The sequence below is a fragment of the Mytilus galloprovincialis genome, chromosome 1 (assembly GCF_965363235.1).
Source record: "Mytilus galloprovincialis chromosome 1, xbMytGall1.hap1.1, whole genome shotgun sequence".
NCBI classification, from domain to species: Eukaryota; Metazoa; Mollusca; class Bivalvia; order Mytilida; family Mytilidae; genus Mytilus; species Mytilus galloprovincialis.
In genome coordinates this window covers 16,217,729-16,245,394 of record NC_134838.1, presented here as the reverse complement: position 1 = coordinate 16,245,394, position 27,666 = coordinate 16,217,729, and the positions used below count along the sequence as shown (strand labels likewise).

Here is a 27,666-nt window from a genome sequence, read left to right as displayed (position 1 = left end):
TGAACTAATGATTGTTTACTTACTGTTTCACATATTCTCTCTAACTCTCCAAGCCATTTACTGTCTGGCGAACTAATGATTGTTTACTTACTGTTTCACATATTCTCTCTAACTCTCCAAGCCATTTACTGTCTGGCGAACTAATGATTGTTTACTTACTGTTTCACATATTCTCTCTAACTCTACAAGCCATTTACTGTCTGGCTAACTAATAATTGTTTACTTACTGTTTCACATATTCTCTCTTACTCTCCAAGCCACTGTCTGGCTTACTAATGATTGTTTACTTACTGTTTCACATATTCTCTCTAACTCTCCAAGCCATTTACTGTCTGGCTAAATAATGATTGTTTACTTACTGTTTCACATATTCTCTCTAACTCTCCAAGCCATTTACTGTCTGGCTAAATAATGATTGTTTACTTACTGTTTCACATACTCTCTCTAACTCTCCAAGCCATTTACTGTCTGGCTAACTAATGATTGTTTACTTACTGTTTCACACATTCTCTCTAACTCTCCAAACCATGATGCTGTCTGGCTAACTAATGATTGTTTACTTACTGTTTCACATATTCTCTCTAACTCTCCAAGCCATTTACTGTCTGGCTAACTAATGATTGTTTACTTACTGTTTCACATATTCTCTCTAACTCTCCAAGACATTTACTGTCTGGCTAACTAATGATTGTTTACTTACTGTTTCACATATTCTCTCTTACTCTCCAAGCCACTGTCTGGCTAACTAATGATTGTTTACTTACTGTTTCACATATTCTCTCTTACTCTCCAAGCCATTTACTGTCTGGCTAACTAATGATTGTTTACTTACTGTTTCACATATTCTCTCTAACTCTCCAAGCCATTTACTGTCTGGCTAACTAATGATTGTTTACTTACTGTTTCACAAATTCTCTCTAACTCTCCAAGCCATTTACTGTCTGGCTAACTAATGATTGTTTACTTACTGTTTCACAAATTCTCTCTCACTCTCCAAGCCATTTACTGTCTGGCTAACTAATGATTGTTTACTTACTGTTTCACATATTCTCTCTAACTCTCCAAGCCATTTACTGTCTGGCTAAATAATGATTGTTTACTTACTGTTTCACATACTCTCTCTAACTCTCCAAGCCATTTACTGTCTGGCTAACTAATGATTGTTCACTTACTGTTTCACATATTCTCTCTAACTCTCCAAACCATTTACTGTCTGGCTAACTAATGATTGTTTACTTACTGTTTCACAAATTCTCTCTAACTCTCCAAGCCATTGTCTGGCTAACTAATGATTGTTTACTTACTGTTTCACAAATTCTCTCTAACTCTCCAAGCCATTAACTGTCTGGCTAACTAATGAGTGTTTACTTACTGTTTCACATATTCTCTCTAACTCTCCAAGCCATTTACTGTCTGGCTAACTAATGAGTGTTTACTTACTGTTTCACAAATTCTCTCTAACTCTCCAAGCCATTTACTGTCTGGCTAACTAATGATTGTTTACTTACTGTTTCACATATTCTCTCTAACTCTACAAGCCATTTACTGTCTGGCTAACTAATGATTGTTTACTTACTGTTTCACATATTCTCTCTAACTCTCCAAGCCATTTACTGTCTGGCTAACTAATGATTGTTTACTTACTGTTTCACAAATTCTCTCTAACTCTCCAAGCCATTGTCTGGCTAACTAATGATTGTTTACTTACTGTTTCACAAATTCTCTCTAACTCTCCAAGCCATTAACTGTCTGGCTAACTAATGAGTGTTTACTTACTGTTTCACATATTCTCTCTAACTCTCCAAGCCATTTACTGTCTGGCTAACTAATGAGTGTTTACTTACTGTTTCACAAATTCTCTCTAACTCTCCAAGCCATTTACTGTCTGGCTAACTAATGATTGTTTACTTACTGTTTCACATATTCTCTCTAACTCTCCAAGCCATTTACTGTCTGGCTAACTAATGATTGTTTTACTTACTGTTTCACAAATTCTCTCTAACTCTCCAAGCCATTTACTGTCTGGCTAACTAATGATTGTTTACTTACTGTTTCACATATCCTCTCTAACTCTCCAAGCCATTTACTGTATGGCTAACTAATGATTGTTTACTTACTGTTTCACATAATCTCTCTAACATTAACTTACTGTTTCACATATTCTCTCTAACATTTACTTACTGTTTCACATATTCTCTCTAACTCTCCAAGCCATGATGCTGCTTGGCTAACTAATGATTGTTTACTTACTGTTTCACATATTCTCTCTTACTCTCCAAGCCATTTACTGTCTGGCTAACTAATGATTGTTTACTTACTGTTTCACATATTCTCTCTAACTCTCCAAGCCATTTACTGTCTGGCTAACTAATGATTGTTTACTTACTGTTTCACATATTCTCTCTAACTCTCCAAGCCATTTACTGTCTGGCTAACTAATGATTGTTTACTTACTGTTTCACATATTCTCTCTAACTCTCCAAGCCATTTATTGTCTGGCTAACTAATGATTGTTTTACTTACTGTTTCACAAATTCTCTCTAACTCTCCAAGCCATTTACTGTCTGGCTAACTAATGATTGTTTACTTACTGTTTCACATATTCTCTCTAACATTTACTTACTGTTTCACATATTCTCTCTAACATTTACTTACTGTTTCATATATTCTCTCTAACATTTACTTACTGTTTCACATATTCTCTCTAACATTTACTTACTGTTTCACATATTCTCTCTAACATTTACTTACTGTTTCACATATTCTCTCTAACTCTCCAAGCCATGATGCTGCTAAATGACAATTCTGTAACACCACCCATGTCCCATCTTCAACAGCCTAAAAATAGCTTATAATCATTAAGACAAGTTCATTCAATTTAAACCTCTGTTCACAAGTATACACAATTTCTGCACCAAAACAATTATGTCTACTTCAAAAAATTTAACAATTGAATACAAAACACAACACAGAAAACTATAAGACTGAGTAACACAGAACCCACAAATATCCGATGGTGATATCAGATGGTGATATCTGATGGTGATATCAGATACTCCAAAAGGGTAAGTAGATTCTGTCCACATGTACCGGTAATAAAAAATTATAACAGCATACAATCAATGAACGCATGAAATATTTTTTGTTGAATGATTTTCTTTGTTATATTCTGTTATATTCATTCACAACTCAGAACAATTTCAGAGCTTGACATATTGTATAGACACGAGTCTATTGTTGAAGACTATACGTTGCTTTCTAGAAAGATGTCTTTTTTATATTTCTTATATATTGAAGTATCCCAAATCTCTATATATTCATATATTGAACCTTAATTTTCGTTACATTATTTTTTCCTCTCAAGAGCAAGTGAATAGCAAAATCATAGAAACCTATCTTACCTCCTGTATCATCTTCTCTGCTATAGGACCTTGACCTTGGCCTAAAGAAATAGTCTGCAAACCTTTACTGCCAGGAGCTGTAATATAGGGAACAAAAGTTATTATGTGGAAATGGAAAGTTTTATTCATGTTTTATATCATATGAAGATTAATTTGTGTACATATGAATAATTTGTGTTAAAAATGTTTGAGAGTTTCAGATTAAAACGCCTTACCCACAGAAAATATATTTCATATTTATAATGTATATAGATAAAGACTAATTTGCATACATATGAATAATTTGTGTTAAAAATTATTGAGAGTTTTTAGATTAAAATGCCTTACCCAGAGAATTAAAATATTTCATATACATATACATATGTATTAATATTAATAATAATCCTGAAACCTAATAAGCATGGACACCATTTACTGCAATATCTTTAAAATTATTTAATGAACTCAGATATTTTAAATTAACTTTACCACAAGAAAAGATACAAATTTTTGCCACAAGCTTTAATTCTTGATGAATAAATTTAAAAAAACAGATTTAAAAAATTCTGTTTTTACAGTATTGCAGCAAAGTGGTAAATTACTCATAGACAGAAAAGATGAACTATTGCCAGTAATATTTGAATTATAATACACAGTTACAGAATATATACAGGATTTATCTTATTATCAAAATAGAGATATTTCATTCATAGAGTATTAACTTGTTATACAGCCAAAGGCATCTATTGTATATTTAGGTGTGAGAATATATAATGCAGCAGGCAACCATGCAGCATTAGGAATTTTCAACACCCATGTGATTAATTTTAAAAGAAACCTAAAAATTTCAGAATGAATTACTTTTGTCTGAATTTAAATAAATTTTAAGGAAGTTTTGGTCCTCAATGCTCTTCAGCTTCGTACTTTATTTGCCTTTTTAACTTTTTTTGTTCAGAGTGTCACTGATGAATCTTTTATAGACGAAACATGCCGTCTGCACAAATACAAAATTTCAATCCTTGTATCTATGATGAGTTTATTTAAATTTAAGATAGTTATAGGATTATGATATTTTGTGAAATTTGTCAAATTTCACAGATGAACAAATGCACTTATTGAATATTTTTCGTTGGCCAAGTGGTCTAAGTAGTTCTACTACTGTAATCACTAGCCATTTAACATTGAGGTTGTGAGTTTGAACCCTGCTTGTACAGGTGCACTTGACTCCAATCTTAATTGACTAGGATTGTCAGTTTTCCTATCGAAGGTCAGTGGTTTTCTCTTGGCACTCCAGCTTCCTCCACCTATAAAAACTGACCGCCACAAAATAGCCCAAAAGTGGTGCTTAAAGTAGCATTGAAACACCAACAAAGATGACAGTAACAAAATAAATTAAAAAAAAAAATAACAATATCAAGTTAGACATAACTGTTCTACAGGGGCTACTAAAAATGGGAATAGTTAATTATTATACATATCAAATTTTCCCATAGTCAAGCTATAAATTTTTCGTGCGTCCAAATTAAGGTTATTTTGAAAATATTAAAATCCAACACATTATAAGTATTTTATTGAATAGTAATGAACAATTGCTGTAAAAAATTAATATTACAATGCTTTAAATTTTAGAAACATTGTAGAAATTTTAATTCAAAATCACTATGGATGAAGAAAATTCCATAACCACACATGCAGTTAAATTTATATATGTATCATGCAATTGTTAATATTTGGAACAGAACATGCACTAATATTTATACACACTTAGGTTAATTTAAATCATTAATAAAACTTTGCTTATATTTTTTTTTTTGAGATTTTTGAAATTTTTAAAATACTCAAGTTATAGTGTCTACTAATGTGTACAATATGAAATTAAACAACACTTTAGAATTATCAAATCTAGTTCATATACATGAATATTTAATGAAAAGTAATCTATTGTTTGAAAATATATTGAAGAGTAGGTTTTGTGTTCCTTACACAAATTCAAGACTGAAAAATAAAGTGTTAAGTATTAAATGAAACCTATAATTGCTGCATTAATTATCTTTTATTGGATTTAACATAGGCATCAGGTCCATAACTATATTGCAGAAATTTTAATATAAAGACTATTTTCTTAAACATGAAGCAATTATAAAATTCATCTAACTCCATATATATGTGATTATGACATATAGTGTGCATTCCCCACCAAGTGTGTGCATCTAATTTGGCATGCATGTTTGTAGACATATATATATATGATCTACGTGACATACTCTCACTTTCTTGTTTTGGATTAAGTCCAATAATTGATGAAATAAGTCTCATTTTGGATTCGGCCTTGGTCATTTCGACCTTTGGTTTAATGATCCTAGGGAGTAGACCTGTTAACGTTAGGATAAGTGTTAATAATAAGGTAAAAAATCAAATCTTAAAACCATACAAGAGGGAAATAGGAAATAAAAAAAGTTCAATATCAATTGACACTATATATATGTAGGACTCTAAAGTACGATGGGGACGCTAAAGTACGATGGTCACGCTAAAGTGCGATGGTCTGCGCTAAAGTGCTATGCCTCTATATGCTAAAGTGTGATTGTCCGCGAAAGTATAGACGTAATAAACGTACTATGGATTATGATGTGAACGGTCGTTTATACAAACACAAAAATGAACATGCTGTAAGAAAATTGTAGAATATTTGATTAACAACTTAAAGTGCATAAGTATCCTTTATCTTGTTTCTATTAGAAGCTAACGGCTACATTAAAATCATTGTTTATGTTGCAGTTTACTTTGCAATTCCTGTTAAAATACTATCGATTTTATTGAAAAGTAAAGTCGGTGAAATAAAGGTACATTTTTTCATGCGTAAATCATATATTGTCCGCTAAAACATTAGTTTGTACATTTTATTTGTACTCACTGTAAAAAAGGAAAAACTCGGTAATCATTGCATTTCCCTCTCATTTAAATTAATAATTTTTTAAACAAATAAATGTCACACAATAAACGAATTTCGAATTTGTAATTTACAATGACGACTTTCAGGGGGGATGTTCACATTAGTGATAGACTGTGTGAACGGCAAGAAACGCCAATTATCAAAATATTTGATACCGGCCCGAATTTAAAAAAAAATCATATACAGGATATATTGTTATGCGTTTACTTTACTACATTGGTTAGAGGTATAGGGGGAGGGTTGAGATCTCACAAACATGTTTAACCCCGCCGCATTTTTGCGCCTGTCCCAAGTCAGGAGCCTCTGGCCTTTGTTAGTCTTGTATTATTTTAATTTTAGTTTCTTGTGTACAATTTGGAAATTAGTATGGCGTTCATTATCACTGGACTAGTATATATTTGTTTAGGGGCCAGCTGAAGGACGCCTCCGGGTGCGGGAATTTCTCGCTACATTGAAGACCTGTTGGTGACCCTCTGCTGTTGTTTTTTATTTGGGCGGGTTGTTGTCTCTTTGACACATTCCCCATTTCCATTCTCAATTTTATATAGATTTTTGTCACACTTAAATTAACATTTTAGCAATAACTACGTGGTCATTCTTCTTGATTTAAAAACAATCACTTAAGCCTACCGGTAATTAAAAAGTCTATCACATATGTTATAAAACCCAAGAATACTAGCTTTTGCAAAAAGATTATTTATTAACATCCGTGTTGCTTAAAGTTTTAAGCCCTTTAACATTAATTACCCTTTTGATCCATTACACTTCAGCGTGATATTTAATCGTACTTTAGCAAACAAACAACCATCTCACTTTAGCGTGATACACAATCGTACTTTAGTGTAGACCATCGCACTTTAGCGTGACCATCGCACTTTAGAGTACCATCGCACTTTAGAGTCCTACATATATATTTCTCTATCTGAGAAAATTTTGTATTAAGCATCTTCATTTTCTTATATTCAGCTTTTTGATTTTTATCTAAATCTTTAAAAAAAAGTTTAGGCTTAAAATAGTTTTTGATATAATTCATTTTTATTAAAGTAAAATCAAATTCTTCTATTTTGGTTTATTCTCCAATTTTACTGTAATTCCATCACTATTTGTTTAAAAATCCCACTTGTATGGTGTACAATGCAACTAAAATTACTAAAAGCTTTAATGATTTATTTCAAATAACCTGCAAGTAATGCAAAAACACTTAACCAAATGACCAGAAACTCAGTGAGCACTATAAAATCAAAACTCTTGTATCTATTAATCCTATATTGCAATGATAAACTCTTATAACACTGAGAGCACAATAAAATCAAAATCCATATGATCTATCCCTTAACTCTGTGAGAACAGTACAATCAAACTCATTGTATTCCCTTAAACCTAAAGTGGTATGATGAATCTTTTGTTTTCAAAAACAACAGAACTAAAACCCAAATATAACTTACACTTAATGTCATTAAATGTTTTGGGAACATGGTAAGAAACTCCTGTTTCAGATAAATATTTTGTTAATTAATCATAGGTATAAAGCATTTCATTAATTTGAAAGAATAAATTGAAAAGAATGAAAACAGATTTGTTGAAATCAGACATATTTTAACATTAAAACAAATGCACATTTTATTTTCCAACTAAAGCTGAATATTTTTTCCAAAACAATTGACAGAAAACTTTATAAAAATTATTTTAAGCTAAAGGTTTCCTAATAATTTTAAGAATTATCTATTTTTTATGAATGAAGTTTGTAATTCAATTATTTAAAAAAAAAAAACAACACAAAACTACTTGATGAATTTCCTTCCTAAATGTTTACTAGCTCAATTTTGTTAATCATGTACCAGTAACTATATAACTAGCATTTATTAACTGTGGTTCTATCATGTCTATGACTAGCCAATTTTAAAAAACATATAATCTATAGCCTAATTTCTTCCATTATGCAAAACTATATAGGTTTAAAGTATCACTGTGAACTAGTCAATTTTACAGTGAAATGATTTTACAAATCACATATGAATAAATAAATCTAATCTGTACAAGCCTTGAAGCATTTACTGTAAACTATTCAAAAAAGGAATTAAAACAAGGAAAATTAAGATGAGGCTAAACTTTCTGCAAAACTGACTAAATGTATCTTTATGTAAGCCACTCAATTATAATTACTTAGAAAATCACATCAAAATGTAAATATTGTTCTACTTAGAAAGAATTATTTGAATAAAAATATACCTTTCTCTTCGGCAAATCTGTAGAGGCCAGCCATTGGATCAGCACCAGGAGAGAGAACAAATATCAATGGAGTAAAAAATGATGAATCACTAAAGCTGAGAGACAGGTCAAAGGTTGGTGGTTCAACATACTTATGTTCCATAGTATCCACAATGAAGTTCTGGATAGCAGGAATCATCTGTTAACAAAAAAACAAACTTTTTTATGAGGGGTTATGTTTTATTTGATGTATGTTTCATCCTAAATGTAAGATAAACACCAACCAGCAAAATATAATTATGTCACAATGAGACTATGTCGCAATAAGACAATGTTACAATATGTCTGTCACAATAAGACTGTCACAATATGTCTGTCACAATATAACTATGTCACAGTATAACTATGTCACAATAAGACAATGTCACAATATGTCTGTCACAATAAGACTATGTCACATTATGTCTATCACAATCTAGCAATTTTACAATAAGACAATGTCATAATATGATTATGTCACAATATGACTATGTCACAATATGTTTTCAGCACAACTTTAAAAGCCACTAACAGTATGAGTACATGAACAATGTTTAAATTTGTAAAATTGTGTAAAATCTCAGATATAAGATCTAGAGTTTCTGGAAATACAAACCTTATCAGGTCTTAGACATCTGAGGACTATGAGTTTCTGTAATTTATCCAGTCTTTCACACCAAGGCTTTGGTAAATCTTCAGTTTCAGGTGAGGGGGAATCATAGATATTCTTCCATTGTGACAACTAAAATAGAGATGTTATATATTACAGTCATTATCAATAAATTAAAGAAAATTTTCTATGAATTCATATAACCCCATATATCAAGGTCTTTATTTGGTTTGTCATTAAATGTAATTAAGAGAAAAAAGTTAAACATATCATTATAATCTAATTCAATAAATCTTCATTACAAGTTTATACAGATACATAAGTTTAAACTCGCTGCATTTATTTGCACCTGTTTTAAGTCAGGAAACTGATATTCAGTGGTTGTCATTAGTTGATGTGGTTCATAAGTGTTTCTTGTTTCTCCTCTTTTTTAGATGAGATAGTTATCAAAGGTACCAGGATTATAATTTAGTAGGCCAAACGCGCGTTTCGTCTACATAATACTCATCAGTGACACCCCTTGGTTTTCCTGTTTGAATGGTTTTACACTAGTAATTTTTTGGGGCACTTTATAGCTTGCTGTTTGGTGTGAACCAAAGCTCTGTGTTGAAAATCGAACTTTAACCTACATGTATAATGGTTTACTTTTACAAACTGTGACTTGGATGGAGAGTTGTCTCATTGGCACTCATACCACATCTTCTTATATCTATATAGATCATTTTCACAGACAAATTTTGCTTTGAAGTTGTCAACATTTTATGTGAAAAGTGTCAGCCTTACTTCATTCCAAATATCTATATAAGAGTTTCAAATACAAGACAACATTTGAAAATAACAAGACTATTTTTTAAAGGTTTTATATAAAAACAAGAATGTGTCCTTAGTACACGGATGCCCCATCCGCACTATCATTTTCTATGTTCAGTGGACTGTGAAAATGGGGTAAAAACTGTAATTTGGAATCAAAATTAGAAAGATCATATCATATGGAACATCTTTCTGTGTACTAAGTTTCAAGCTGATTGGACTTCAACTTCATCAAAAACTACCTCGACCAAAAACTTTAACCTTAAGCGTGACAGAGGGACGAACAGATGGAAAGACGATCAAACTAACAAATGAATGAACGCACGCACAGACCAGAAAACATAATGCCCATAAATGGGGTATAATAAATGGGGTATAAAAATGACACATTGTTTTAAAAGTTATCTAAACATACCAGGCTCTTAAACTGGTCCATAAAACCTTTAAATGCAGGTAAGTCTGAGCATCGTACAATTTCACTCCATGATTTCTCAGGGAGCCATGCTGAAGCAGGATTAGGGAAGGGATTCTCCAAAGCCACACCACCAGTCAGTAAGAATCGCCATTCTCTGTCATCAATTGTCCCTCTGTAAAATAAAATATTGTTTAGCCATAAAAAAATAATGTCATGTAGCTGATAATAAAAAAAACTCTTTAATGTATTGTCTCATTTTACGAACTCTTCTACTAGAATTTTTTTTCATATTGATCAAATTAATTAAATTTTAAGAATGGAACAGGTCTGAAGAATGAGGTCTCAGCAACTTTTATACCAATTTGGAAAAACCTATCACCTGAAATAAACCAACTATGAATAAAGTTGATAGAGGTAAAAATCGATGAGGCGACAAAATTAATCAAATGACATATCTCGGAATTAATATTTAAGAAAAGCAATAACATGTTATTACTGTCCCAAAACTTACTCTTGCTTTTGTATTCCAATACACAACAGGAATGAAAACAATAGCTTGTCTTTCTCAAACAATGAGCGACAAACATTGAGGTAAATACTATAGGTAAAATGTTCATTCAGGTTATCTATTCTCTCACTCAACACTGATGTCTGTTTACTGTTCAATATAGACTGAAATTAACAAAAGTGGAACATATTTTTTTTGTACACTAAATCATACAGAACAGTTTTACTATATACATAACGAGTTGCCATTAACTCAGAACTATCAACCTTAGATTTCTAAGAATGTATTATGTACAGAACTCTTGAACATCTTTTATAGTAACTGAGTACATTAATTCAATTATAAGTAGGGAAAAAGACAACAAAATAAACCTATATATATAAATAGGAAGATGTGGTATGAGTGCCAGTAAGACAACTCTCCATCAAAGTCATAATGTGTAAAAGGTAAACACGAAGCCTTGGTTCACACTGACCAGCAAGCTATAAGGGCTCCAAAATGACTAGTGTAAAACCATTCAAACAGGTAAACCTACAGAATTATATAAACAAGAGTGCACACGCTGTAATGTGTCGCCTTCTTTACTAATCATTGATATTATGTTGATAGTCCTAAATATAAAGGTTTATTACAACTGTCACATAAACTAAACATTGACCAATGAACCATAAAAATTAGGTCACGGTCAGATGAACCATGCCAGGCAGACATGTACAGCTAACAATTCTTCCATACAACAAATATAGTTGATCTATTGCTTATAGTTTAAGAAAACAGACCAAAACACAAAAACTTAACACTGAGCAATGAACCGTGAAAATCAGGTCAAGGTCAAATAAAACCTGTGCAACAGACATATGGATCATGAAATATTTCCATACACCAAATATATTTGACTTATTGCATATAGTATTAGAAAACTAGAGGCTCTAAAGAGCCTGTGTCGCTCACCTTGGTCTATGTGCATATTAAACAAAGGACACAAATGGATTCATGACAAAATTGTATTTTGGTGATGGTGATGTGTTTGAAGTTCTTACTTTACTGAACGTTCTTGCTTCTTACAATTATATCTATAATGAACTTTGCCCATTAGTAACAGAGAAATATATTTGGTAAAAATTTACATAAATTTACAAAATTAATGAAAATTGTTAAAATTTGACTATAAAGGGCAATAACTCCTTAAGGGGTCAATTGACCATTTAGGTCATGTTGACTTATTTGTAGATCTTACTTTGATGAAAATTATCGCTGTTTACAGTTTATTGCTATCTATAATAGTATTCAAGATAATAACCAAAAACAGCAAAATTTCTTTAAAAATTACCAATTGGAGGGGCAGCAACCCAACAACCGGTTGTCCAATTCATTTGAATATTTCAGGGCAGATATATATTGACTTGATTAACAATTTAACTCCTTGTCAGATTTGCTCTAAATGATTTGGTTTCAGAGTTATAAGCCAAAAACTACATTTTACCCCTGTTCTATTTTTAGCTGTGGTGGCCATCTTGGTTGGATGGCCAGGTCATCGGACACATTTTTCAAACAAGGTACCTCAAAGATGATTGTGGCCAAGTTTCAATTAATTTGGCCCAGTAGTTTCAGAGGAGAAGATTTTTGTAAAAGATAACTAAGATTTACGAAAAGTGGTTAAAAATTGACTATAAAGGGCAATAACTCCTAAAGGGGTCAACTGACTATTTCGGTCATGTTGACTTATTTGTAAATCTTACTTTGATGAACATTTTTGCTGTTTACAGTTTATCTCTATCTATAACAATATTCAAGATAATAACCAAAAACAGGAAAATTTCCTCAAAATGACCAATTTAGGGGCAGCAACCCAACAACAGATTGACCGATTCATTTGAAAATTTCAGGGCAGATAAATCTTGACCTGATAAACATTATTACCCCATGTCAGATTTCCTCTAAATGTTTTGGTTTTTGAGTTATAAGCCAAAAACTGCATTTTACCCCTATGTTCCATTTTTAACCGTGGCGGCCATCTTGGTTGGTTGACCGGGTCACGCCACACATTTTTTAAATTAGATACCCCAAAGATGATTGTGGCCAACTTTGGATTAATTTGGCCCAGTAATTTCAGAGGAGAAGATTTTTGTAAAAGATTACTTAGATTTATGAAAAATGGTTAAAAATTGACTATAAAGGGCAATGACTCCTTAAGGGGTGAACTGACCGTTTCTGTCATGTTGACTTATTTGTAAATCTAACTTTGCTGAACATTATTGCCGTTTACAGTTTATCTCTATCTATAATAATATTCAAGATAATAACCAAAAACGGCAAAATTTCCTCAAAATTACCAATTCAGGGGCAGCAACCCAACAACTGGTTGACCGATTCATCTGAAAATTTCAGGGCAGATAGATCTTGACCTGATTGACATTTTTACCTCTCATCAGATTTCCTCTAAATGCTTTGGTTTTTGAGTTATAAGCCAAAAACTGCATTTTACCCCTATGTTCTATTTTTAGCAATGGCGGCCATCTTGGTTGGTTGACCGGGTCACGCCACACATTTTTTAAACTAGATACCCCAAAGATGATTATGGCTAAGTTTGGATTAATTTGGCCCAGTAGTTTCAGAGGAGAAGATTTTTGTAAAAGATTACTTAGATTTATGAAAAATGGTAAAAAATTGACTATAAAGGGCAATAACTCCTAAAGGGGTCAACTGACCATTTCGGTCATGTTGACTTATTTGTAAATCTAACTTTGCTGAACATTATTGCTGTTTACAGTTTATCTCTATCTATAATAATATTCAAGATAATAACCAAAAACAGGAAAATTTCCTCAAAATTACCAATTCAGGGGCAGCAACCCAACAACGGGTTGACCGATTCATTTGAAAATTTCAGGGCAGATAAATCTTGACCTGATAAACATTTTTATCCCATGTCAGATTTCCTCTAAATGCTTTGGTTTTTGAGTAATAAGCCAAAAACTGCATTTTACCCCTATGTTCTATTTTTAGCCGTGGCGGCCATCTTGTTTGGTTGACCGGGTCACGCCACACATTTTTAAAACTAGATACCCCAAAGATGATTGTGGCCAAGTTTGGTTCAATTTGGCCCAGTAGTTTCAGAGGAGAAGATTTTTGTAAAAGTTAACGACGACGGACGACGACGACGACGACGACGACGACGACGGACGCCGGACGCCGGACGCCGGACGCCAAGTGATGAGAAAAGCTCACTTGGCCCTTCGGGCCAGGTGAGCTAAAAAGACCAAAACTCAAAAAACTTAACTTTGACCACTGAACCATGAAAATGAGGTCAATGTCAGAGGACACCTGCCAGCTAGACATGTACACCTTACAATCATTCCATACACCAAATATAGTAGACCTATTGCATACAGTATAAGAAAAACAGACCAAAACACAAAAACTTTACTATAACCGCTGAACCATGAAAATGAGGTCAAGGTCAGATGACACCTGCCAGTTGGACATGTTCACCTTACAGTCCTTCCATACACTGAATATACAAGACCTATTGCTTATAGTATCTGAGATATGGACTTGACCACCAAAACTTAACCTTGTTCACTGATCCATGAAATGAGGTCGAGGTAAAGTGAAAACTGTCTGACGGGCATGAGGACCTTGCAAGGTACGCACATATCAAATATAGTTATCCTATTACTTATAATAAGAGAGAATTTCACATTACAAAATATCTCAACTTTTTTTTCAAGTAGTCACTGAACCATGAAAATGAGGTCAATGACATTGGACATGTGACTAAAGGAAACTTCATAACATGAGGCATCCATATTCAAAGTATGATGCATCCAGGTCTTCCACCTTCTAAAATATGAAGCTTTTAAGAAGTAAGCTAACGCCGCCGCCACCGTAGGATCACTATCCCTATGTCGAGCTTTCTGCAACAAAAGTCGCAGGCTCGACAAAAACATAAGCAAGAAACACTAATGAACCACTTCTGAGCTCCTGACTAAGGACAAGTGCATACAAATGCAGCAGTTTTAAACATTTTAAAAGGCGCCAACCTTCACCCTAACCTGAAACAGTTGTGGAACATGCATACCTGTCAACCTGTGACGATGAAAATGCAGGTCATGACCTGCATTGTTGAATCAAATCTCAGGTCATAACGCGTACGAACTTTTTCGAGCTGAATTTCAGTATTTATGGTACATTTTCTTATAATGTATATCAAACATACCAAAACATCAATGCATGTTCACTCTGTTAAGTCATTTTAAATCTTTTTAAATATTATTTCATTGCACTTTTAAAGATTTTTATAAATTTGTGTAACTCAGTCTTATGTGCTTTACTTTTTGAGAAAAAATACTACAATCATCAAACACTAGAATTTAATGCAATTCTTAAATGTTTGAGACTATTGACTATGTAGCCTTTACCCATGATATTTTTCATTAATCAAGGAAATTTGACTATGATAAAATATAGTAATACAGTTAAAGGAAGTATAAATGTAAAAAATAATTTTCAACTTTTTTTTAAAAATTGTATAAAGGTATAAAAATAATGAAAAGTTATTTTTCAATATGTATTTGAATTTTATATTTTTATGATTTAATCTTTTTTACCCATAAAACCTAAATATAAGGAATAATTTTGAATGGTGACAAATAAGGGGAAGTAACTCTAGTTCAGTTTGTAAACCAATCGTGCAATTTATTTACGACCTAAAGCTAAGGTAATTGGTGTTAATTAACAGTGTTTGACACCAAAGCTGTCAAGTGAAGCCATGCACTTAATCGGTCACTTAATTTGACAGTTTACATAGCTAGATGAACTTCCTGTTCATGGAAGAATTACGAATTTGCCGGTATTTCAAAGGAATATTACTTATGAAATCAATCTCAAGGCTAAGAAATACGGGTGAAATCGGGTCATTTTCGGAATTCCCGGGTTATTTCGATGACCCAGCGGGTGTTCCGGGTGATCCCTCAGAATTGTGAAAATTTCGGGTCACACCCGCAGAATACGGGTCAGTTGACAGGTATGAACGTGACAACATAAAAATACACATTATAAAATATCAATTACTTTAATTCTGATATGTTTAGCCCTATATAATTAATTTTGAACCTACCAGAGTTGTATTGTAAATTCATCATATGGTTCAATAATGTACAATATAAATTTGATTAATGTTGGCAAGTTTATGAAAGACATCCTAACCTGAATATACATTGAAAAAAATTCTTACCTGAATATACAGATTAATAAACCATGAAAGTGAATACTGGTACATAGGGTCAATGTTGGCTAAGTCTTGTATCACAAAAAATAATATACTGCCATGTTTCGCAACCTGCAAAACGAAAAATTTATAAATAAAATCATAAAATTATTTTTATATGTCTTTTTTCTCTGGAAAATAAATCATTGGAGCACACATTCCCTTTTCTTGCTACTTTACTTATCAACAATAAGTTCCACCCCTATTTGTGACCATCACTTAACAAATTCAATCAAGCATTAATTAAATCTATCGAAATCAGAATTTGATTTGTTTTGAATGATATTTCAAACTTTGACTGATGATTAAAAGTACATGCAAGATTGTTCCCACTATAAGAAGTAATCTATTAAATTCAAATTAGGTCCAAAATTTCGCAGTTGTTTCAGATAATACTACTGACTTACAGGTTTATAACCATCTCTGACTTTGTCAATTTCTTCTTCAGTGACAGAAGCTATTTCCTGTTTCTCTGATATTTCTTGTGATAAGACTTTACTGGAAGACAATATCTCAATAGCACTTTCATCATCCAATATATTACCCTGAAAATGCATACACAAGAATATTTTAATCTCAAAAAGGAGTCATCTGTTTACAGTGAATATTCAAATACTGAATTCAGTCAAAATTATATCTTCTTAACCAATAATAAAATAAATGGAAAATGTGTCTATTGTATAGATTGTATAAAGTTATAAAGAAATAAATAAATTTGGTGTATTTACTCTCTTCTGATTGGTTAAAAGAATTAGCTTTATTTTCAATGTTATCAATTTTTGTGAAGACACGCCCACTCTAACGTTGTGTATTCATACGCAAACATCTGTGTACGTTGTTATTCGTATCAATATATATCTTTGCGCCTAATTTTTGATAGAAATTTATTTATAATGAATGGCAATAATTTATTTTGAATTTATTGAACCATAAAATTAATTTTTGACTCTTCACATTTAACATGAAGCGGATTATTCAATGTGAAGAGTCAAAAATTAATTTTATGGTTCAATAAATTCAAACTAAATAACAGCCATTCATTAAACAGAACTTAAGCCAAACTTAAGTTAAAGACTTTAAACACATTTTGGAATTTAGACAGACAAGGGTTACACTTTATTGCCCTACCACCATGGCAAGCTATAATCCAAGTCACATAAAGCTCATAAAGCTATAATCCAAGTCACATAAAGCTCATAAAGCTATAATCCAAGTCACATGTCTTATGTTTAAGTCCATTTGGTGAGCTTAAGTTTTCATCATATAATTTACTGTACTCTCACCATCATTGATACATACTTCTTTCATTTATCTTTTTATATTTTTTAACTGAAATTTATTAACAATTCATATAATCTAACCTCAGATGATGAAAGCACTTCCAATATTTTATCTTCAATTTCTTTGAGTTGTCGTTTATTTTTGGCACTTTCCATGATAAGTTCATTTTTCTTTTCTTCTAAGGCTGGTTTTTCTTTAGCAGCCACAATTCCTAACAACTGATCTTCTAATCCTAGCAGTGTTATCATGAAGTTGATTAATGTCACCTGTAATATAGAAAAAAATCTTCAAACATTTTGTACATCAAAGCAATGTCATACTGTTTACTCCCAAAATCTAGACAAAAGGTTTTTTTGAACTTTTTTCAAGATATCATGTAACAGCAGCAGCATTTCACTTTCAGCATGGTGAACAATCATTTCAACAAGAGTACAAGAGAGATTTCGAACTATATACCAAAATAATCTATATGCAAATATGAAGCTGCTGAATCCAAAATAAAACAATATTTTTGATGGCATTACAACCTATGAAATAAAAGCCTTCTAACAAGTTGTTCTCAGAAATCTTTATTTTTACCCCCATTGAGAAGCTATAGTACATAGAGCTACTTTTTAAAAGTTTTACCTTGACTGACACTTCAGGAAGATAATGAGGATTCCGTAACCTAGTTGTGATATAGAATTTAAAATCTTACCTTGACAGACACTTCAGGAAGATAATGAGGATTCTGTAACCTAGTTGTTATAGTCTTACCTTGACTGACACTTCAGGAAGATAATGAGGATTCAGTAACCTAGTTGTTATAGTCTTACCTTGACTGACACTTCAGGAAGACAATGAGGATTCCGTAACCTAGTTGTTATAGTCTTACCTTGACTGACACTTCAGGAAGATAATGAGGATTCCGTAACCTAGTTGTTATATAGAATTTAAAATCTTTGCTGTATTCTATGATATTATCTCCAACTCTGATATAATCCATGTTGTTCTGAAATGATAAAAGGCTTTGTTTAAGAATCAAATACTTAATCTGAAGGGAGTTATCCAAATTTCCTGTTTTTATTGTTATTACAGACTAGGCATAATTTTATATATGCTTATCATTTTCAAAAAAGCACAATACAGCTTGTGACAAATACTGTAATGCAAATTGAAAATACAAAAAAAAAGAATGTTAGATAATTGTAAAAAATATGGAATAAATGATAGAATAGATCATCATTTCTTCAAATATACTGATAAAGTTTTTACATTACATTCCAAATAAAATATTTGTTTCAAAAACGATTAGTCAAGAAGAATGTTGCCTGTCATAAATTCATTTTGCAATAACAGCAAACACAATTCATAGCAGCACAGAAAGCCAATGAAACAATTAAATAAATTACATGTTACCTGTTTAAATGTTTGCTTTAATAAGACAGGGTCCAGTATAGGATCTAATTCTTCTCCAACATTCTCCAATAGACAGGGGTTTCCAAACTGCAATAGTCAATGATAACATTAAGACATTAAATATTTAAACAGAATGTGAGATTGATTCATGATCATAGTACTTAAAGGAAGTACAGTGTATTTTCAATTTTGTTGAATTCAGTTTTGTTAGCAATAATAAAGAAAAAATACATTCTGTTGGATCTGTTAGTCATATCAATTCTATTTAGGTCCATTTTTTAGAACACCCTTGAGGTGAAGCATATCTTAGTTTGTGTTGGTGCAATTTCCATTTTAATTGATATACCTGTACACAATTTTCTAATTGTCTGCTGTAGTTAGGGTCTGACAATTTGATAACTTCTAATTTATTCAATTTCTCCATGTTTTTTATCCATTTGTTGGCTTGACCTTGTGGATCTATCATTAGTGGCCATCTGTTGGCATTCATCACTACTAGAGCATTCTCTAAAGAGTAGCTGAAAAGATTCAATAAGGATTACATGTTAGTCTGAAAATTAAAATAATATTCGCCATAAGTGATAAAAGGGATTTGAAGAACTCCTTTTTAAGTGTTTTCCTTCAACATGACTACAATACTACAACTCAGGTTTACTTTTCAAAGTTATTTTATTTCTTGTATCCTTTCAAAGAAGAGATTTATTTTAGAGAGAGGCTTTTATGCAATATTCTTCTCTAATATCTTAAATAATAAATTCTGAGTAGGTTTCGTTAGTTTCCAAATCACTCCACTAAAACTTTTTCTAGGGCTGTCTTAAGCTTGCAGTGGGGTGAGAATTTTTGCTCTGTGTTGTAGACTGTTCTGTGACGTGGAGATGAAGAACAGCAATAAAAGCATGGTTCCTTTTGTACTGATATTGTGTTATATCTTTTTTTTTCTAACAGTTATTTGAATTTTAATAATTTTCAGGTCTAAATTAAATTTTAGTGGGGATGGGAAGTTAATACTTCTTGTTCAGTTGAAAGATGATTATAATATAACTTTAATAAGTCAATTTTCAAAAAATTTCGGGTTGAATGTCAATAGACCCCCCCTCCCCCCTCAAATGCAAGGTCTATACATGATTTACTTACTTGTCCACTGGCAACCCAGCTATCTGCCAATCTCTGATTTTGACAGGGTTACCTAGAGTAGCCTGCAGGGAGAAGTTTTCAGATACTGGAATGTTTCTCTCTTTACACATTGTATACCATTCTTTTAGACATTCCTACAAAATAAACAGTCAGTCAATATAAACTAATAAACATAAGATCCAAGGAGAAAAACTGGCAATTCTTGTCAAGCAAGATGGGAGTTAAACAAAAATCACCAGGAGCTAGGATCAAAATCACTGTATATGAAACACTTTTGACTACTTGACCATTTGGTCACTCAAGAAGATAATTATAGATTATCATTGGTCATCTCAATGAGATTGATTTTCTAGCTTCAGCTGGAACGGCCAAAGTGAGAAAAGCAATTGAGTTGAGATGACCAATGATAATCTGTTCACTGCTACTTAACCTATGACAATGTTGTTAATTTCATTGATAAGGGCATGTGTGCCCTTAGTTATTAGCAACATTTTTTCATATAACTCTACTGTGCTGAGAATGGAAATTATCAGTCAGTAAGATCAAAGGAAAATTTCGTAAAATAGCGATAATGAACAATCTCTTTTATTTAAAGGAGATGAAGGGTACATGTAATTGCAACATTTTTATGACAAACATTTATTCAAATCTAGCTTTTAAAATGACTTTCCGTTATCATATAACAGTTCTTTAAATTTGGCTTTAAAATGACTATATAACAGCTAGATATTTCATATACCTGTCTATAGTCTAAGATGAAGGGACCTAGGTAAGCAACGATACTGGCCGACAATAATACATCTCCTACGATATTGTCATACGTCTCTGTTAAATCTTCTACATTCTGTTAAATACATATAAAAAAAAATGAATTAGAGAAAATTCTTTATCAATACAACATTATATCAACTTATTTATATGCTTTTATACAAATTTTCAGTATGCAAAATATATTCTCCACAATATCAATAGAAACTGCTTATATATTCAAGTACATATTATATTCACTTATAAAATTCTTAAAAATTAAGAAAAGCAAATGCAATGAAAATCTGTTCCGAATGTTTAAAAAAAGAAAAAAATAAATTTTTCTTAAGTATTCATATAACATGAATGTGCGTTCATGGCTCGAACTATGACATGTTCATGTTCAGTGAACTGTCAAAAAGCAGAATTTTCCACATTTAAAAAAGACTATTCATAAGGACAATAACTACCTTTGTCCATCTTTCCTTCTCACCACCAAGTCCACTTATTAATTTTTCTGCTCTGTCTATTTTGACTTTAGTCAGTTCAATATTGGCTTCTAAGTTCTAGAAATAAAAATTCACATAACACACTTGAAAACCATTCAATGAAAAAATATTCTTTACATTTGATGGGTGTAAAATTCCAGCAATACGCAGCAATCATAATAAACTCTTCAAAGGATTCATAAATGTTGCATGGAAATAAATGTGTAACTTTTAAACAATTTCCCTTTAAATTTGATGTTGTGATTAGTTTTAAAACAGTTGATTTTAAGATATTTTTATTAAAAGTCCATAGAGTTTATTATAGCAATGTCAAAAAAATAATAATACTTATCATGAAACTCACTGAACAGCCTATTTGACTTTCTACCAATTTGCTGCATAGTATGAATGTATGAAGTTTACTCATGACTGAAAATCTCTGGGCAACACTCCTTGGGCTCTTCCTTTGATAACTGGTACATTGTAATTACAAGTGTTTTACTGTATATCATCTTATCTTCCAGTTAAAATATGAGCATATGTTGAATATAAAACTTTTACACATTTTTTTTACCTCTTTTTCATTTTGATTACTGGCTAGATTGTCCTCCAATTCATTCAGTTCATCAGTAACAGCCTTGAGTTCTGCTCTTTTTTCCTCCAACTTTGCCATCTGTGTTGCTAACACAGCCTCGGCTGATTCTAAACTCCTCTTTTTAGGGGCAACAACCTGATAAAACAAAGAAAATGTAAAACAGACAAAGAAATAGCCAAACTTCAGTATTTCCACCTGATTTGAATAAGAATCTTTGTTTGCACATAATCTAGAAAGAAATGAAAATGAGGAGGTCAAAAGAAAATGTATTTGTGGCTATGAAATAAAGCTTAGTCAGTTGTTGGGGTGTTCGGATTCAGATTCAATAGTTTATTAAAGTCTCACCACATACATACAAGTATAACACAATATAATATCAAGTACACAATATAAAAATTTAGAATGCATGTGCCATTCTTAAAAGAACTGTTATATACAATTATAAAACAACAGAATTAAAACATAGTTTTGTTATTTACACAAAACATAAAAGTGCAATATCACCATTCAAATTCAAGGATAAAACCTGATTCATGTACATAATAAAAATAACTGATTTTTAACAGTATAAGATACTATTTCGTCGCAATAAAATATTATGGCAGGTTTTGGCAACAGAACTACAAACATTTCATTTTTGAACAAAAATATAAATTTTTCATCATCTGACAAAGTTAAAAACATATTATCATGTTGAATTATATCAATAAATGAAAACTGCCTTAAATCTTCATATAATGGACATGTTTTTCATCTTCTATATTTTCACAATTGAAACATAATCTTTTATCTTAATCTAATCTTTCGTAAGAACCAGTTTCAATTTTTAAAGGTGCTACTCCACATTTAAATTTTTTTCGATTAAACTATCCAAAATTTTTTATATTTCTCATTATCCTTTTTATGTGTTAGTTTTTAAACACTAGTGAATTGTTGTATAAAACATCTTGTAGCACAGTTATCTGTTAAATAAACTTTGTATAAAACCTCTGAATATTCATTAGCAAAAAACATGAAATAATGTACAATAGTATTAATTCTAGTTTTCACTTCTACTGAAAGTTATTGGTACACAGTAAACAATTTTATTCACTTTAAATTATCAGGAGATAATACTTGTTCCAAGTTTTATTTATCTTCTGTTATATTTTCTAATGACCAACCTTAATAACTTTATCATATTTTTCCATTGCTTTGACCCATTTACACAGACCCTCACAAGCTGAGGAAACATTTTTGATGATTTGTGGGTCAAAATCTGGGTTGTTGATATAGCTTTCCCTAATTTTCTTCATCACTGGTGGTGGAATGTCATCTTTGTCATAATCTTTTAATGAATCTAGGAACTTCATATCTCCCAGCATCTAGAAGAATAAAAATTATTAATGAATATCAGCTTCTGCTGTGTAATTTCAACTTAATAACATGTTTAAATGCATGAGCTCTAATTATATCGAAATTTTCTCAAGCATAGAAATCTGTTCACCCATATAACCCCACTGAAGAATATTTTCACCATTCTAAACTTTCAATTTCTGTTTCTGTCATACTTTTAAAGAAAATGTTGCGTAGAGATTGCTGATAACCTAACTCACATACTGAAAAAGTTCTCTATGACAGGTGTACAGCTATCTCGTCTGAAAGGTTGTCATTTAAAGACTAGAAAACCTTACCCTTTTTGCAGCAGGCCAGTAATTTTCTACTGCTTTTCCACTTCCATCAACTTTTTTCTCCGGCTTAATTTGCTGTAAGACAAAAAGATTTAACTATCATTTGTGAAGTGCTTTACAAAATGTATTTTTTTTTATAACAGAGATATCATTCTGTCAATACAGTAAAGCAATAGATTTTGAAAAATAACACAAAGGAATGCTAATTTGTATTTCTACAAGTTCAGTGACACCATATTTTCAGGGAATTATTAGTGATAATCCATCTAAAAAGGTTAGATTACCTTACTGTTTTTCTGAATTTACAAAGATTTAACTAAGCATATGTTAAACTGTATATTTCACATGCAGAAATTTAATTTTACAGCTACTAACAAGATTACATTTTTGCAATCAGGTCAAGGTATAAACTTTATGTTAGGTAACAGGTAATTATTAAGCAACTACTTCATTTAGCCTATCACATCTTACCTTCATAATACAGATGGATTCCATGACCAGTCTAACACCCAGTGGAGGATTAGTAAAATTCTTGACTATTGTAATGTCATTCTGTTTCAGTGTATCCAAGGCATTTACAGCAGCATTCAGTAAAGGCATGGCTATGTTCAATTGTTCTTCACACTCATCCTACAAAGTAAAAACCAATAGATTGATACATTGGCTATATTCTGTTGGCCACCATTTGATGGTGGAATTAGCCAGAGGAATTGGATTGATTTTTTGATTGATTGGTGTTAAAATCCACTTTCAACACTATTTATGCTGTTATTTCAAGACCTTCTGTTGTTATTGGTTGAGGAAGTCAAGAGTCCTCAGAGAAAAACCACTGACCAGGGCAAACTATCAATCCTACTGACCAGGGCAATCTGGCAATCCTAGTCATTTAAGATTGGGTTCTAACTCACAACCTCTGGGTCGTTATTGTAGATGAACTATTTACATCACTCGCCCACCAGAAAGTAAATAAAGAAAAAACTTTTGACTAATGGTACAGACAAATCATTGAAGATTTAATCATTTTCTGAGGTCATTTTCCCTTTGATAATTCAAGGCAACATTTCTTTTTTTTAAGCCAACTAGTAGGTATGTGTTAATTTCTTTATGTTATTTATTATAGGTTTAAAATGCTCCACTAGCTTTTTTAATAATTAGATCGCTGAAAATTTCAAATCTCTGTACCTTTATAGCTTTAGCTTCCATAGCTGCATTGTTAGCCACTTTTTCATCCTCTTCCACATTAATTTTTACAGCCTCAACTCTTTCCCTTTCCTTTCCAATGACTATTAGCAACTCTGCAACTTGTTTTCCTTTTTCTATTAACTCTGGTTTCAACTTGATCAACATCTCTTGCAAACTGTTCACCTACAAGAATAACAAATATTAATAATTAGACAGAGCTTTAAAAATTAACTCAAGTTGAAGGCATTTAAAAAGATACTTCTCATTTCAGAAGTGTCTGTCCCTAAACCAAGACTGATTATTAAATTAATAAGAGAAGTGATATAGTTGTTCAATATTGTAAGATTGAATCCGATAGATCTTTGATAGTTTGTGTTATTTATACACAGTTCTTAGATTATGGATGATTAAGAGCTTGGCATTTTATAAAAACTTGCCTATGGTTGAAGACTTTTGGTTTTTCATTGGGTTGCTATCTCACTGATGTATACACCACATCTCCTTTCATTCATAAACATAATCATCTTTATATGCATAAATATGCAGAGTTACACCAACTAATTAACGCTTTAAACACAGCAGCTTTGTAACACTTGTACCATGCCCAAGAAGTATTTCAAAGTATTTAACCTGCTGCTTACAATTTTAAGCATTGTACTACCAGCATTTTTATCTAATGACAGATTTAAATAAATTAGGATGAATAATATATATGACAATGAAAAGAAATAAAAAATAAACTCTCACTGATGAAAATAAAACCAAAACTTTTCTATAAAATGTGTTTTACCTGTTGTTCAGAATAGTCGAGCTTTTGAAGACCAACTATGTATCTCTCTTTCAGTGTAAGGATTTCCATTCTCTTTTGATCAAGTAATCGTTTAAATGTCTTAATCAACTCAAGGTAAGATGTTGGGGTCACATAATTCCTCCTCCGCAATGTGTCATAATACCTTAAAAATAAAATCAGTCAGTTAATAAGTGTAATTCAATTATACTTTTATATATCAGATTTTAAGTATTAAGGACAAATTTTTGTTGGTATTTAATTTTTTGCTATTTCTAAGGTTCTAACATTCTGACAGAAGTACTGACACATCTCTATAACCTACCTGTCAGACATGGTTCTAACATTCTGACAGAAGTACTGACACATCTCCATAACCTACCTGTCAGCCATGGCTCTAACATTCTGACAGAAGTACTGACACATCTCTATAACCTACCTGTCAGACATGGTTCTAACATTCTGACAAAGTACTGACACATCTCTATAACCTACTTGTCAGACATGGCGCTAACATTTTGACAGAAGTACTGACACATCTCTATAACCTACCTGTCAGACATAGCTCTAACATTCTGACAGAAGTACTGACACATCTCTATAACCTACCTGTCAGACATGGCTCTAACATTCTGACAGAAGTACTGACACATCTCTATAACCTACCTGTCAGACATGGTTCTAACATTCTGACAGAAGTACTGACACAGCTCTATAACCTACCTTTCAGACATGGCTCTAACATTCTGACAGTACTGACATCTCTATAACCTACCTGTCAGACATGGCTCTAACATTCTGACAGAAGTACTGACACATCTCTATGACCTACCTGTCAGACATGGTTCTAACATTCTGACAGAAGTACTGACATATCTATATAACCTACCTGTCAGACTTGGCTCTAACACTCTGACAAAAGTACTGACACATCTATATAACCTACCTGACAGACATGGCTCATGACTCTAACATTCTGACAGAAGTACAGACACATTTCTATAACCTACCTGTCAGACATGGCTCTAACACTCTGGTGAAAGTGTTGACACATTTCTATTGTTTGATCTCGTACTTCTGTGTCTCTGACTTTATCCTGCGACATCTCTACATACTCCAGAAATTTATTGGCTACCAATTCTAAGGCATCTTGAGGCCATGCCTAATGTAATAAATTTGAAATAATTTTGTCATTCCCAAACGTTTATATCAAATCAGAAAGAAATTACTTATTCATAATACATTAAATTCATTTATTTTTGTAGGTACCAAATTTCAAAGATGAGGAAATCTTGCATTTTCATGGATATTTGATTTCATGGTTTTGTCTTAAGTCTACATAAATATCTATAGCAAATTTGTAATTTTTTAGACATTAGAATTCATAGTTTCTTGGCAACAACGAAATCCACGAAATTTGATATCCAACGAATAAAAATGAATCCCCGGTAAAAATATGCATATTGAGAAATTGCTAGCAATCATGATATCATCCTTTTTCTTTTCCATCAATTCTAACATTTTGTAAATAAATGATATGAACTTTTAGAAAGAACACTGTTCACTATTTGCAAATTAAACACTTGAAGACCTTAGGCGCTTTCAGATTTCTATGAAACACTTGATACAATTGATCAAATAACTAGGATTAAATCGACTTATAACATCTAATATGAAAATATTGAACAAATACAGTTTTTCCAAAGTTTGACAATAAACACTTAACTTACCATAAACCAGTCTATGGTACAGCAGTTAATGAGGGACGGAAACATCCTAATCCTAGCCCTGAAGGCATCTCCTATAGGACTAAAGGCAAGAACAACATGAAGATTTCTTCTTACTCTCTCTATAAACATGTTATACATGTTCAATGGTGTCATCTCCATCTGTAGATTCAACTGTTGTGCTTTTAATTGCATCTTAAATAACAAAGTTTAATTATTAAAAACATTGGTGAACAGAAATCATTTCTAGGAAATTAACTTGCTACATTTCCAAAGAAATTTAACTTTTCGAATGCTAGGTTCTATGTTCTTTTACTTTGATAATTTTTAAAGTATTTTCTATGTGATATCAACTCTAATTTTTTTATCCATAAAATGTAATTTACTTTGTCAAAATGCTTATAACATATGAAACAAGAATGTGTCCATAGTACATGGATGCCCCAATTGCAATATTATTTTCTA

The 27,666-nt window shown here is 31.8% G+C and overlaps 1 protein-coding gene across 3 annotated transcripts in view; it reads right to left on the bottom strand.

The window, feature by feature from the left end:
- LOC143067222 (dynein axonemal heavy chain 3-like) overlaps positions 1-27,666 on the bottom strand; it is a 133,847-nt gene that overhangs the window by 19,501 nt on the left and 86,680 nt on the right. For 2 of the 3 annotated variants that reach the window (XM_076240331.1, XM_076240337.1), the window contains exons 55-78: positions 27,205-27,396; positions 26,485-26,636; positions 25,478-25,640; positions 24,688-24,870; positions 23,977-24,135; positions 23,509-23,580; positions 22,999-23,199; positions 21,815-21,970; positions 21,223-21,318; positions 20,745-20,849; positions 20,006-20,139; positions 19,218-19,389; positions 18,872-18,958; positions 18,348-18,464; positions 17,554-17,739; positions 16,600-16,737; positions 16,160-16,264; positions 10,927-11,087; positions 10,416-10,587; positions 9,197-9,322; positions 8,563-8,740; positions 5,645-5,752; positions 3,402-3,478; positions 2,752-2,838 (exon numbers count right to left, since the gene is read on the bottom strand). In XM_076240331.1, coding sequence (XP_076096446.1) covers positions 2,752-2,838; positions 3,402-3,478; positions 5,645-5,752; positions 8,563-8,740; positions 9,197-9,322; positions 10,416-10,587; positions 10,927-11,087; positions 16,160-16,264; positions 16,600-16,737; positions 17,554-17,739; positions 18,348-18,464; positions 18,872-18,958; positions 19,218-19,389; positions 20,006-20,139; positions 20,745-20,849; positions 21,223-21,318; positions 21,815-21,970; positions 22,999-23,199; positions 23,509-23,580; positions 23,977-24,135; positions 24,688-24,870; positions 25,478-25,640; positions 26,485-26,636; positions 27,205-27,396 — 3,327 coding nt within the window. The remainder of the gene's footprint in view (positions 1-2,751; positions 2,839-3,401; positions 3,479-5,644; positions 5,753-8,562; positions 8,741-9,196; positions 9,323-10,415; positions 10,588-10,926; positions 11,088-16,159; positions 16,265-16,599; positions 16,738-17,553; positions 17,740-18,347; positions 18,465-18,871; positions 18,959-19,217; positions 19,390-20,005; positions 20,140-20,744; positions 20,850-21,222; positions 21,319-21,814; positions 21,971-22,998; positions 23,200-23,508; positions 23,581-23,976; positions 24,136-24,687; positions 24,871-25,477; positions 25,641-26,484; positions 26,637-27,204; positions 27,397-27,666) is intronic. The other variant, XM_076240342.1, reaches the window with a different exon arrangement.